Genomic DNA, 12,619 nt, shown 5'->3' with positions numbered 1-12,619 from the left:
TTTTAACCTCTAGTCTTGCATAGAATACAATAGAATACCATAGAATATGGAGTAGAGTACAGTAGAATAGAATAGAATAGAATAGATCAGAATAGGATAGAATAGAATAGAATAGAATAGAATATAGAGTACAATAGAATAGAATAGAAAGTAGCATAGAATATAGAGTAGAGTACAGTAGAATAGAATAGATCAGAATAGAATAGAATAGAATGTAGAATACAATATAGAGTACAGTAGAATAGAATAGAATAGAAAGTAGAATAGAATATCGAGTATAGTAGAATAGAGTAGAATAGAAAGTAGAATAGAATAGAATTGAGAGTAGCATAGAATATAGAGTACAGTAGATTAGAATAGAATAGAAAATAGAATAGAATAGAAAGTAGAATAGAATATAGAGTACAGTAGAATAGAATAGAATAGAATAGAATAGAATAGAATAGAATAGAATGGAGAGTAGCATAGAATATAGAGTAGAGTAGAATAGAACAGAACAGGAGTTGGAAGGAACCTTTTAGGTCATCTAGTCCAACCCCCCCGCCCAAGCAGGAGACCCTACACCATTTCTGACAGATGGCTGTCCAGTGTCTTCTTGAAAGCCTCCAGGGATGAAGCTCCCACAACTTCGGTTCCATCGGTTGATTTCTCCCCCTGTCAGAAAATCCCTCATTATTTCCAGGTTGAATCTCTCCTTGTTCAGTTTCCATCCATTATTTCTTGTCTGGCCTTCGGTTGCTTTGGAATATAGCTTGACACGCCCCCCTCCTCTCTGTGGCAGCCCCTCAAATATTGGAAGACTGCTCTCCTGTCTCCCCTGGTCCTTCTCTTCACTAGACCACTTCTCAGCAGGCTTCAGACAAACTTTAGGGGTTCCTGCGAAAATTAGCTTCTGAAAGTGAGGTTGGGGTCACAAAAGCGCTGCACGTTGTGGGGCATTGAAAGGGTGGCCTTCCAATTCCCATTCTTCGATTTTGGTCTTATCCGTTTTTCTTTTCCCTGCTGCAGGAGGCCTGTGGGACGCCGACGTTGAGCCCACCATCCTGGCGGTTGGGCTGGCCCCCGTGCGGACGCTGCTCACCTTGGATGATGCCGTATGGGCCAGCTGTGGCAATCAGGTCACCGTCTTCGATGCCGTCAGCCTGAAGGCTCAGGTACATCTGTCTCTTAAGTGTGTCTCGATTGAGTTTGGAAATCAAAAGCCGTTCCTCTGATTCATTATTCTCTCGCTGCAATGAGGAATTTCTAGACAGTGAGAACAATTAAGCAGTGGAACGGCTTGGCTCCAGAAGTTGTGGGTGCTCCATCACTGGAGGTATTAGAGAATGATTGGACAGCAATTTGTCTGGAATGGTATAGGATCTCCTGATTGAGCAGGTGGGTGGACTAGAAGATCTCAAAGGTCCCTTCCAACTCTTGTTGTGGTCCGCCAGTGGAGCTGGCGGCAGATTCGGACAGTGAGGAGGTTGGGGAGGAAGATGGGCCAGTCCTGGAGTCTGGGGAAGGCTCTGATGAGGACTCTGTGTCCAAGGCAGAGTGGGGGCCAGAGCTGTACGCCAGTTATCAGCTGCCTTCGGAGTCAGACATCAGTGAGGCGGAAGAGCAACTGGAGCCTGTTCCCAGTGTGAGCATGCACAGAGTTGCCAGGCGAAGGGAACAGCTAAAGAACAGGGGTCGACTTGGGAATAAGGCCACTGGTGGATGATGAATGGCCCCTCCCAGAGGAAATAAAAGAGGAGCGAAAGGGGAGTGGAGTTTGCAGGAGACCATTACTTCGCTTAATTGGTTCATGACTCTCTAAAACTCCTTGCCAAGTTTTGCAGATATCTGCTTGGCAGCTCTCCAAGCCAGATAAGGTCTGTGACTGTAAATCCTCCCTTGAAAGACTTAGCTGGATGTGAATGAACAGAATTGACAATGAATTAATAAAAGGGTTTTTTTTAAATTCGGGACAAGGAATTTGCTTCATGCTCTTGGGAAGCCTTGGTCAGAACAGTGCAGGGGGTTGGACTAGAAGACCTCCAAGGTCCCTTCCAACTCCATTATTCTCTAATTCTATAATCCCAGATCAGTTAACTAGTGGCATAGAAGTTGCCTTCAGAAGTTGTGTGTGCACTCAAATACTGGAGGTTTTTAAGAAGAGACTGGGACAGCCACTTGTCTGGAATGGTGTCTCCTGCTTGTGCAGGGGGTCAGACTAGAAGACCTCCAAGGTCTCTTCCAACTTCATTATTCGCTGTTCCAAATATTTCCCTGTCTGGTGCTGTGACTCCTCTGGGCCGGCCACTGTGTGGCACTGTCCCTGCATGGATGCAGGTGCCCACTCAGAATGGCAGAGATGCCCCCCTTCCTCTTTCTCTTTCTCCTGCTCCTTTCCCCTTACTTTTTTGGACAATGCTGGATGCCAGGACTTAACAGCATCATTTTCACCCTACCCGTGCAAATATCTGCCACTCTACAAAAGTTTTCCATTCTCTTCTTCATGAGACAAACTCATGCCCGGTTTGGGGATGCTCTCCTTGTGCCAGTTGTGACTTCAGATTGAACCAATACTGCAGGTTGGCACAGAGAGGGATGACTGGCCATCCCAGTTCCTCTGTAGAGGCAGTAGCCAAATTGACACACATGGATACACGCAGTGGTGGGATTCAAAAAATTTTATGACTGGTTCTGTGGGCATGGCTTGGTGGGCATGGCTTGGTGGGTGTGGCGGGGGAAAGATACTTCAAAATTCCCATTCCCTCCCCACTCCAGGGGGAGGATACTGCAAAATCCCCATTCCCACCCTACTCCTGGGGGAAGGATACTGCAAAATCCCCATTCCCTCCCCACCACTCCAGGGGAAGGATACTGCAAAATCCCCATTCCCTCCCCACTCCTGGGGGAAGGATACTGCAAAATCCCCATTCCCTCCCCACTCCAAGGGAAGGATACTGCAAAATCCCCATTCCTCCCCACTCCTGGGGGAAGGATACTGCAAAATCCCCATTCCCTCCCCACTCCTGGGGGAAGGATACTGCAAAATCCCCATTTCCTCCCCACTCCTGGGGGAAGGATACTGCAAAATCCCCATTCCCTCCCCACTCCAAGGGAAGGATACTGCAAAATCCCCATTCCTCCCCACTCCTGGGGGAAGGATACTGCAAAATCCCCATTCCCACCCCACTCCTGGGGGAAGGATACTGCAAAATCCCCATTCCCTCCCCACTCCAAGGGAAGGATACTGCAAAATCCCCTTTCCTCCCCACTCCTGGGGGAAGGATACTGCAAAATCCCCATTCCCTCCCCACTCCTGGGGGAAGGATACTGCAAAATCCCCATTCCCTCCCCACTCCAGGGGAAGGATACTGCAAAATCCCCATTCCCTCCCCACTCCAGGGGAAGGTTATTGCAACATCTCCATTCCCTCCCGATCAGCTGGGACTCAGGAGGCAAAGAATAGATTGGGGGCAGGGCCAGCCAGAGGTGGTATTTGCCGGTTCTGCGAACTACTCAAACTTTCCGCTACCGGTTCTCCAGAACCAGTCAAAACCGGCTGAATACCACCTCTGGATACACGGATACACACGCGTGTGTAAACAGAGTGAAGGCACAGCTATCCTTAGGGAAGATGAAATCTGGTTTCTTTTTCTTTTTTATAGCCATGCCTCAGTTTCCTTTCTTTCTCCGTTGCCACCTCTGTCTCTTGCCTGGGCGAGGCCGTCTCCTCCTTCCACTTGGCACTTTGTTGTCAGGTGGCATTCACTGCCTTGTCAACACTAATGCAAGGTTTTACGTCTCCCCAGCCGCCCAGCGGGATTGATAGGAGCTCTGCTTTTACAGAGAGACATGTTGAGGTACATAAATGCCACCGCGGGAAGGCTTGTGTCAGCATTTTCCGGGTAATATTCCGAGTTTATAACAGAGGCATTAAAAAGGGGGCTGCTCCCACCTTCTGTCCCATCTAAAAGGGAACATGTTTCCTCGTGGGATGTGAGGAAGCATCACTCACACACAAAAGCAACACAACCCGTTCGCTTTGTTGCCCGCCGATGTCCGATTCTCCCTTTTCTTCGTCCACAGCAAATATTCGAGGTCCACCCGGAAGAGGAGAGCAACGTGACCCATATGATCAAGGCCGGCAGTGGGGTGTGGATGGCCTTCTCCTCGGGGTCTTCCATACGTCTCTTCCACACGGAGACGCTGGAGCTTCTGCAGGACATCAACGTGGCTACCCGAACTACGGTGGTTCTCCCAGGTAGGCTGAAATACTGGAAACCATAAAGGTCAACGGCAGGAAAAACCAATTCAGGTCGTCCTTGAGTTGCGACTGTAATTGAGCCCGGTCGTAAACCAGGTCATCACTTGACCGGACCCAATTTATGAACTACTAGCCGATAACCCGGCATGGCCCGGGTATTTATTTATAGGGGGGAAATGTGCAGACCAAACGCAATTTCTAACGTTAGATTTTCCCCCTTACCAGAGGAAGGCACCCTTGTGAAGTACTGTGAAGCCATTACCATGGCAACTCCACTGTGCTGCACAGTAGAAGCCATTTTACATTAGTACGGTAGAAACCGTTTTAAGGCACAACAGTCTGTATCTTAACAAACACACACCTCGAGGTGGCTCCTCTTTTATGTCCCCTGGGAGGGGCCATTCATCGTCCACCTGTGGCCTTACTCCCAAGTCGACCCTTGTTCCTTAGCTGTTTCCTTCGTCTGGCAACTCTGCGCATGCGCACACTGGGAACAGGCTCCAGCTGTTCTTCAGCCTCACTGATGTCTGACTCTGAAGGCAGCTGATAACTGGCATATGGCCCTGGCCCCCTCTCTGCCTCCAACACAGAGTCCTCATCAGAGCCTTCCCCAGACTCCAGGACTGGCCCATGTTCCTCCCCAGCTTCCTCACTGTCCGAATCTACTGCCAGCTCCACTGGCGGGCCACCACATCCCCAAAATTTCTTCCTGTTCATAAAATTTATTAGTTGGAAAAGACGCTAACGAACGCCTTCTGAGTTTTGAGTTCTATTTTCTGGAATCTATGTAGTGGTTTCACCAACTCCTTCTCTTTTAATAAGGACTTGAAATGGACACCCAGAAAATACATCATTCCCCCCCCCCCCCAGTGGCAAATGCAGGGCCTAGGGTGGCAGGAAGGAGGGAGAATTTTAGGCTCCACGGAGGGGGGAAAAATGGCCGATTAAAGCCACTGTAAATTCTCCATTAATCTTTCCCTGTCCCCCTCCCTCCCAGCCTTCCCTTCTCTCTTTCCCACTCCTTAGCAAGAAGTAATTGTATAATTAGTGCTTAAATGCATTACTTGTATAAAGTGTTTCGTGGTTGCTTTTTTTTTCTTTTTCCCCCTTCTCTTCTTTAAAAAAAAATGTCGCACAAGAGCCGTATTTTAAAAATTTATCGCGGCCGCTCGGCTTCCGCGGTGTAAGTATTTTTTGTATTAATGTATTTTTGAACTTCAGCTCCCCTCATCTTTTTTAACTAGACAGGCTATTAATAAAGGCTTCTGCATAACAGAAGCAGCCTTTTTAAATTTGTACATTGGATGATAGGTTACTTGGTCTGACATTGGAGCTTTAAGTCTGCGGATAAAATATTTATTTGTCTCCAGGACTCAGAATTACAGAATAACAGAGCTGGAAGGGACCTTGGAGGTCTTCTAGCCCAACCCTCTGCTCAAGCAGGAGTCCCTATGCCCTATACTCCTCCCTTCCTCTTTGATTTTTGGGGGTGAAAAAGGGGTGGGTCAAAATTCTGCTGCTAAATTCAGAGGTTTTTATTCCCCAAAGATTCAAAATAGCTGGTCCTCCCTTTTATCCTCCGAACAACCCTTGAAGGTAGGCCAATAGAGCCTTCGCCCTAATTTAGCAACGGGGGGGGGGGGGGAGACCGTATTCCAGCTTTGGGATGAGACCAGAAATAAATCCTGCAAATCCTGCGGCACTAGGGATTCGAACTGCCGACCTTTCTGATTGACAAGCTCAGAGCCGCATAACGGAGGGAGCTCCCGTGACTTGTCCCAGCTTCTGCCAACCTAACAGTTCGAAAGCCCATTAAAAAATGCAAGTAGAAAAACAGGGACCACCTTTGGTGGGAAGGGAACAGCGTTTTGTGCCCCTTCGGGAGTTGAGTTATGCCGGCCACATGACCACGGAGACGTCTTCGGACAGCGCTGGCTCTTCAGCTTTGAAACGGAGATGAGCAATGCCCCCTAGAGTCGAGAACGGCTAGCACATAGGTGCGAGGGGAACCTTTACCTTTATTACCGATTTTACTTCCTTCCCTGCCTCCAAATTCTCCTGGGTTTCTTTTTCAACCCCTATTTGCAATTAAAATACATCATAAAAGGCGGAGGGGAACATGGAAAAAAACCCAGGCTCTTTTTTTCCCCAAAATGGGGGGGGGGTTTCCTGGATTAAAACAGTGGGCCCTCCAGTTGGAAAGGAGTCCAGAGGGAACTCTGTGCATGCTCAGGGATTTCAACCTGCAAGGCGATGAGAATGATTCAGCCTTTTTGCTGGTGCCTTATTCCCCCCCCCCCCCCTCAAAGAGGCTTCCCGGGGCTGGATGTATTTTCTGTATTAGCTTTTTCATTATAAAATTTCTAAGCCTCTGCTAGAGTTGGGGCTATAAATAAACAAGGAAAGGTCACAATGCATTTGCAACCGGCGTCTTCTGGGCTCTGCGGAGGGTGGATTGATCTGAAATATCATTTTCCTGCGGCTGGGCCCCCTGGTTTTTTCCTCGCCTTTGCCAGACGCTTCACACAAACCCAGTTGGCCATCCTTTCTAATTAGACGGATTGGGGGGGGGGGGAAACCCATCCATACCTACATAACTACGTATCTCTCTCTGTCTCTGTCTCTCTGTCTCTATCTATCTATCTCTATCTCCATCTATCTATCTAGATCGATCTATCTATCTCTATATATATCTATCTCTATATCTTTATCTATCTATCTATATCTATTTATCTATCTCTAGATCTATCTATCTATCTATCTATCTATCTATCTATCTCTATATCTATATCTGTCTGTCTGTCTGTCTCTATATCCATCTATCTCTATATCTATCTATCATCTCTATCTCTATTTCTATCTCTTTCTATCTCTTTCTATCTCTTTCTATATTTATCTATCTATTTCTATCTATCTCATCTCTCTATCTCTATCTATCTATATCTCTTTCTATCTCTATATCAATCTATCTATCTTTCTATCTGTCTATCTATTTCTATATTTCTTTCTATCTATCTATCTCTATTTCTATCTATCTCATCTCTATCTTTATCTATCTATCTCGATCTCTTTCTATATCTATCTATCTTGATCTCTTTCTATCTCTATCAATCTCTATCTCTATCTATTTCTATATTTATTTCTATATTTCTATCTATCTCTCATCTCTCTATCTACATCTATATCTTTCTCTCTCTCTCTCTCTCTCTCTCTCTCTCTCTCTCTCTCTCTCTCTCTATCTATCTATCTATCTATGTCTCTCTCTCTCTCTCTCTCTCTCTATCTCTCTATCTATCTATCTCATCTCTCTCTCCCCCCCCCCCTATCTCTCCCTCCCTCCCTCCCTCTATCTCATCTCTCTCCCCTACCCACTCTCTCACTATCTTTCTTGTTCTGATAAGTGGATTTGTGGCCAATATCGACGAACGCCTGTCTGGGTTTTAAAAAATGTGAGCGACTTTGGGAAGGCAGGTTTTGTCTGGGAAGCCAGGTTTGTGAGAATAAATTAAAATTAGATAAGGCAGCCTCTTCTCTGGATGCATGCTGGATTTGGGGCCTGGGTGGGTTTGGGCCGTGGAGAGGTAGCTATCTGCTGATATGGGGAGGGGGCGTGGGGAGGGCCATTTCCATTTTCCCCTTGGTTTTATTACATGGAAAACTTGAGCTGGGTGGTGGCACCTTATGGCTGAAAAATGTGTTAATTCACAGAGTTGTTTGTCATACTTTCACCTGGAGGGCCCCCCTCCCCCCCCGGAGAATCTTCAATTTTTCCTTTGCATTGGTCCTCGACGTACGACCAAAATTGAGCCCAAAATTTCTGTTGCTAAGCAAGACAGTTGTTGAGTGAGTTTTGCCCCATGGTACGATCTTTCTGGGCACCGTCGTTAAGCGAACTGCTGCCGTTGTTCAGTTAGGAATATGGTGGTTAAGTGAAATTGGATTTCCCCATTGATGGAAGGTCACAAAAGGGGAATCAAATGACCCCCTGGAATTGGAGGGTGGGTCCCCGTCATAAATATGGGTCAGTTGCCCAAGCATCCAGATTTTGAGTCACGTGACCCCGGGGAATGCTGCAACCGTCATAAGTGTGAAAAACAGTCATGAATCCAGTGCTGTTGTCGCTAAGCGAACAGTTGTAAGCCGAAGACGATGTGCCAGCGTCACGTGATCGCCAGTTGTGACCTAGCCAGATTCCGACAAGCAGATTCACTTAACAACCGGGGTGATTTGCTTAATCGTCTTCTTTTAATGACCCCCATAATCCCTTTTGGGGTGGAATCTGGCCAACTGAATTGAGCAGACTTTTTTACTGGCCAGATGCCCTTCCTGTTGCCAATGTGGAGTTTTGTTCAGCAGCTATATTCCCATGGTGCCCAGAGAGAGAAATACCTGCCTCTACCTAGGATCAAACTCTCAACCTCCTGGTTGTGAGGCCAGATCCCCAACCTCTAGGCCACCGCACCACTCAGGCGATTTGCTTAATGACCGTAGCAAAAACCATAACATTGGGTGTGACTCTCTTAATTCATGCGTAGCAACGGAACTTCCAATTATGGTCGTAAGTTGAGGAACTCCCTATACACTCTGCAAACTCAGGATGATTTATTTCAAGAGGGCGGAGGAGGAAGAAGGGGAAGGAATTGGTTTCTTTCCCTTTTGCAAGCCAGGAGGAGAAGCTGTGGCTCCCAGGGTAGGGAGTCCATTCCCACCGCTCAGGATGATGGTCTTTAGATGGTGGAGAACCCCCGCAGACTAAGTATCGGCAGCCTGCGGCTCTGGAGCTGCATGTGGCACTTTTGTCCCTCTGCTGCAGCTCCCTGTCGCCGATCAGCTTTACAGTTGATAAGGCTTTCAGTTAGGACAGGTTCAGTTAGGAAGAAAAAGGAAGCCGCGCTAGGAGAAGACTCTATGGTGGAGGAACCGGACTTCCGGTCGGCTCCAGAATTGAATGGGGGGGCTTCCAGTTAGGATCTTGGTGGCTCTGAGTGTTTAATATTGCTGACCCCCACCCCAGACAAAGCAGAAGCTTCCCTCTTCCATTTAACAGCCGGTTCCTTTTTTCGTTCTGCAGGGCAGAAGAACGTCCGAGTCACCAGCCTCCTCATATGCCAGGGCCTGCTCTGGATTGGCACCGACCAAGGCATTCTGGTCCTGTTGCCCGTGCCCAGGCTGGAGGGGATCCCCAAAATCACAGGTAAGGCAGAAGAGGCCACCTTGATCACAGGGAGGGAGTCCTAAGGACACTGAAGCCTCTTGCCGTAATCCAGTTTTTTTAAATCTTTCCTGGCTTGGCATGCAAGACTCACCCGAGTTTACTTGCTCTCTTTTGCGGCGAGAGATTCTCGCAGATTTGATCTCGCGGAAGAATCGATTTGGAGCATCCTGGATTCTGATGGTGGAATGTCTCTTTTGCTTTGCAATTGTTTCTCTCCCCGTCTTCCTTTCTTCCTTTCGCTTCCTCTTTAGTTCTCTCCCTCTCTCTTTCTCTATATCTACATCTCTGTCCCTCTATCTCTTTCCTTTTCCCTCTCTCTATATATCTTTCTCCATCCCTTTCCTTCTCTGTCTCCTTCCTTCTCTCTCTCTCTATATATCTTTCTCTCTCTTTCTCTATTCCTTTCCTTCTCTTTCTCTCTCTTTCTCCTTCTCTATATCTTTATCTCTTTCTATCTCTATCTTTATTCCTTTCCTTCTCTGTCTCCTTCCTTCTCTCTCTCTCTCTCTCTCTCTCTGTATATCTATATATCTATATATATCTATATCTATATATCTATATCTATATCTATCTATCTATCTATCTATCTATCTATCTATCTATCTATCTATAATCTTTTTCTTTCTCTATATCTTTATCTGTCTCTCTCTTTCTCTTCCTTTTCTTCTTTCTATATCTCTTTCTCCTTCTCTATATCTTTATCTCTTTCTGTTCATTTTTCTCTATTCCTTTCCTTCTCTTTCTCAGTTATAACAATTAATTAGTGGAACAGCTTGTCTCCAGAAGTTGTGAATGCTCCAACAATGGACGTTTTAAGAAGATGTTGGATAGCCATTTGTCTGAAATGTTATAGGGTTTCCTGCCTATAAGCAGGGGGTTGGACTAGAAGACCTCCAAGGTCCCTTCCAACTCTTTTATTCTATTCTATTCCATTCTAGTCTTCTTTTTTTCTCTATATCTCTTTCTCCTTTATCTCTCTCTCTTCCTTTCCTTCTCTTTCTCCTTCTCTATAACTTTATCTCTTTCTATCTCTCTCTCTTTATCTCTTTCTATATTCCTTTCATTCTCTTTCTCTTCCTCTCTCTTTGTCTTCCTCTTTTTCCTTCTTCTCTTCTCCTGTTCTTCTGCATAACTCCTCGGCGCTTCTGCTCAGAGATACAACCGAATTTCTCTGTGTTTTGGAGAAATGACTTTCCTTCCCAAATCTCTCCGGCTTCGGCTTGCACAGCTGTGGATCCAGCTCTGCTTCAGAGTGTGGCTCATCTTTAGCAACCTTTCCATTTAATCAAAAGCCTTCTCTTCATTGCCCAGGGAAGGGGATGGTCTCGCTCAATGGCCACTGCGGCCCTGTGGACTTCCTGGCGGTGGCCTTCAGCACTCTGGCTCCCGAGGTCTTGAAGAGCGACAAAGAAGATGGAGACGGAGGGCCATTGGCGGAGGACGCACACCCCAGCCCGGGAGCTCGCACCTCCGATGTGTCCTCCGCGGACAGTTCCTCCACCCGGGAAATCCGTAAAAAGGGCATCCTTCTGCAGTACCGGCTCCGATCCACGACTCACCTACCCGGACAGTTGCTCTCCGTGAGGGACACGCCTTCGCCAGCCGGCGGGAATTCTTTGGAACACACCGAGGAAGACGGCTCCATCTACGAAATGGCGGACGATCCGGACATCTGGGTGCGAAGCCGGACGTGCGCGAAGGAGTCTCACCGGAAGGAGATCTCTTCCCTGGCCGTGATTTCGGGAGGAAGGGGTTACCGCAACTTCGGCGCCAACGGCCGCCCCCCGTCGAGCAGCGAAAGCGACAGCACGTTACTCCTGTGGCAAATCCCGTTGATTTTATAGCGCGGTGTCGTTTTTGCTTTTCCCGTCTTCTGTTTTCGGCATGGAATGGTGGACGACGGGGACCGCCGGGAAGGGGGGGGACATTATGGCTGTCGGGGTACCCCCTCTTGTTTGGCGGTCCTGCTGAGCCCACCAGCTTTTTACCGATTTCGTCGTCTCCAAATTTCGTCCTCGCCCAGAGCTGTTTGACAGCTGTCGACTCTGAAGCTGACACCCCTTCTTTTTCGCACCTCCGATCTTGACCCCAGCAAAAACTTCCAATTTTCTTTCCGTGAACTTTTCCAGGTTTTATAGGAAAACTGCACACTCCCTGCAGGTTTTGGAGGGGGCAGATGAATCCCCCCACCCATCCTCCCCGGGTGTTTTCCCTTCCCAGGCAGGGACATACGGGTTTGGTTTACCCCCTGTGTGAATATCCTACCTACAAATATATATAGAGACAGACACACACACACTTAATATAAAAGTGCTGTATATTATTAAACTGTACAAATGAAATCTGTATATATTGGGGGCAGAAATAAAATGGTAGGAAAACCTTCCTAGTCCAGCTCAACAAGAAGCTCTGGTCTTGGTTATTCCCACTGGGCTTTGGCTTGAAGTTGGCTGTCTTATTTGTTGTTGTTGTTAGTTGTGAAGTTGTGTCCGACCCATCGCAACCCCATGGACCACATTCCTCCAGGCCTTCCTGTCCTCTACCATCCTCTGGAGTCCATTGAAGCTCACGCCAGCTGCTTCGGTGACTCCATCCAGCCACCTCCTTCTCTGTTGTCCCCTTCTTCTTTTGCCCTCCATCCTTCCCAGCAAGAGGCTCTTCTCCAGGGAGTCCTTCTTCCTTCTCATGAGGTGGCCAAAGCATTTGAGTTTCCTCTTCAGGATCTGGCCTTCTAAAGAGCAGTCAGGGTTGATCTCCTCTAGGACTGACCGGTTGGATGGCCTTGCAGTCCAAGGGACTCACAGGAGTCTTCTTCTCCAGCACCAGAGTTCAAGGGCCTGAATTCTTTGGTGCTCAGCCTTCCTTATGGTCCAACTTTCACAGCCATCCATTGCAACTGGGAAAACCATCGCCTTGACTAGATGCACTTTTGTTGGCAGGGTGATTCCTCTGCTTTTGAATAGGCTGTCTAGATTTGCTATAGCTTTCCTCCCCAGGAGCAAGCCTCTTTTAATTTCTTGGCTGCAGCCCCCATCTGCGGTGATCTTGGAGCCCAGGAAAATAAAATCACTCCCTCCATTTCTTCCCCATCTATTTGCCAGGAGTTGAGAGGGCCGGATGTCATGATCTTAAGTTTTCTTAATGTTGAGTTTCGAGCCAGCTTT

At 47.4% G+C, this 12,619-nt stretch overlaps 1 protein-coding gene across 6 annotated transcripts in view; it reads left to right on the top strand.

Annotated features, from left to right (window-relative positions):
• The window catches only part of ARHGEF10L (Rho guanine nucleotide exchange factor 10 like), a 96,904-nt gene extending 85,043 nt beyond the window's left edge, over positions 1-11,861 (top strand). For all 6 annotated transcript variants that reach the window (XM_087702305.1, XM_087702308.1, XM_087702303.1 and 3 more), the window contains 4 exons: positions 1,009-1,154; positions 4,063-4,237; positions 9,312-9,434; positions 10,767-11,861. In XM_087702305.1, coding sequence (XP_087558431.1) covers positions 1,009-1,154; positions 4,063-4,237; positions 9,312-9,434; positions 10,767-11,299 — 977 coding nt within the window. In that variant the 3' untranslated portion in view covers positions 11,300-11,861. The remainder of the gene's footprint in view (positions 1-1,008; positions 1,155-4,062; positions 4,238-9,311; positions 9,435-10,766) is intronic.
• Positions 11,862-12,619: the final 758 nt, after the last annotated feature.

Source organism: Thamnophis sirtalis, unplaced genomic scaffold (assembly GCF_051295495.1).
Source record: "Thamnophis sirtalis isolate CommonGarterSnake01/CBP01778 unplaced genomic scaffold, rThaSir2_p1.2 scaffold_15, whole genome shotgun sequence".
Classification (NCBI taxonomy): Eukaryota; Metazoa; Chordata; class Lepidosauria; order Squamata; family Natricidae; genus Thamnophis; species Thamnophis sirtalis.
The sequence above is the reverse complement of the archived record's forward strand: the minus strand, read 5'-3'. Positions and strand labels throughout refer to the sequence as shown.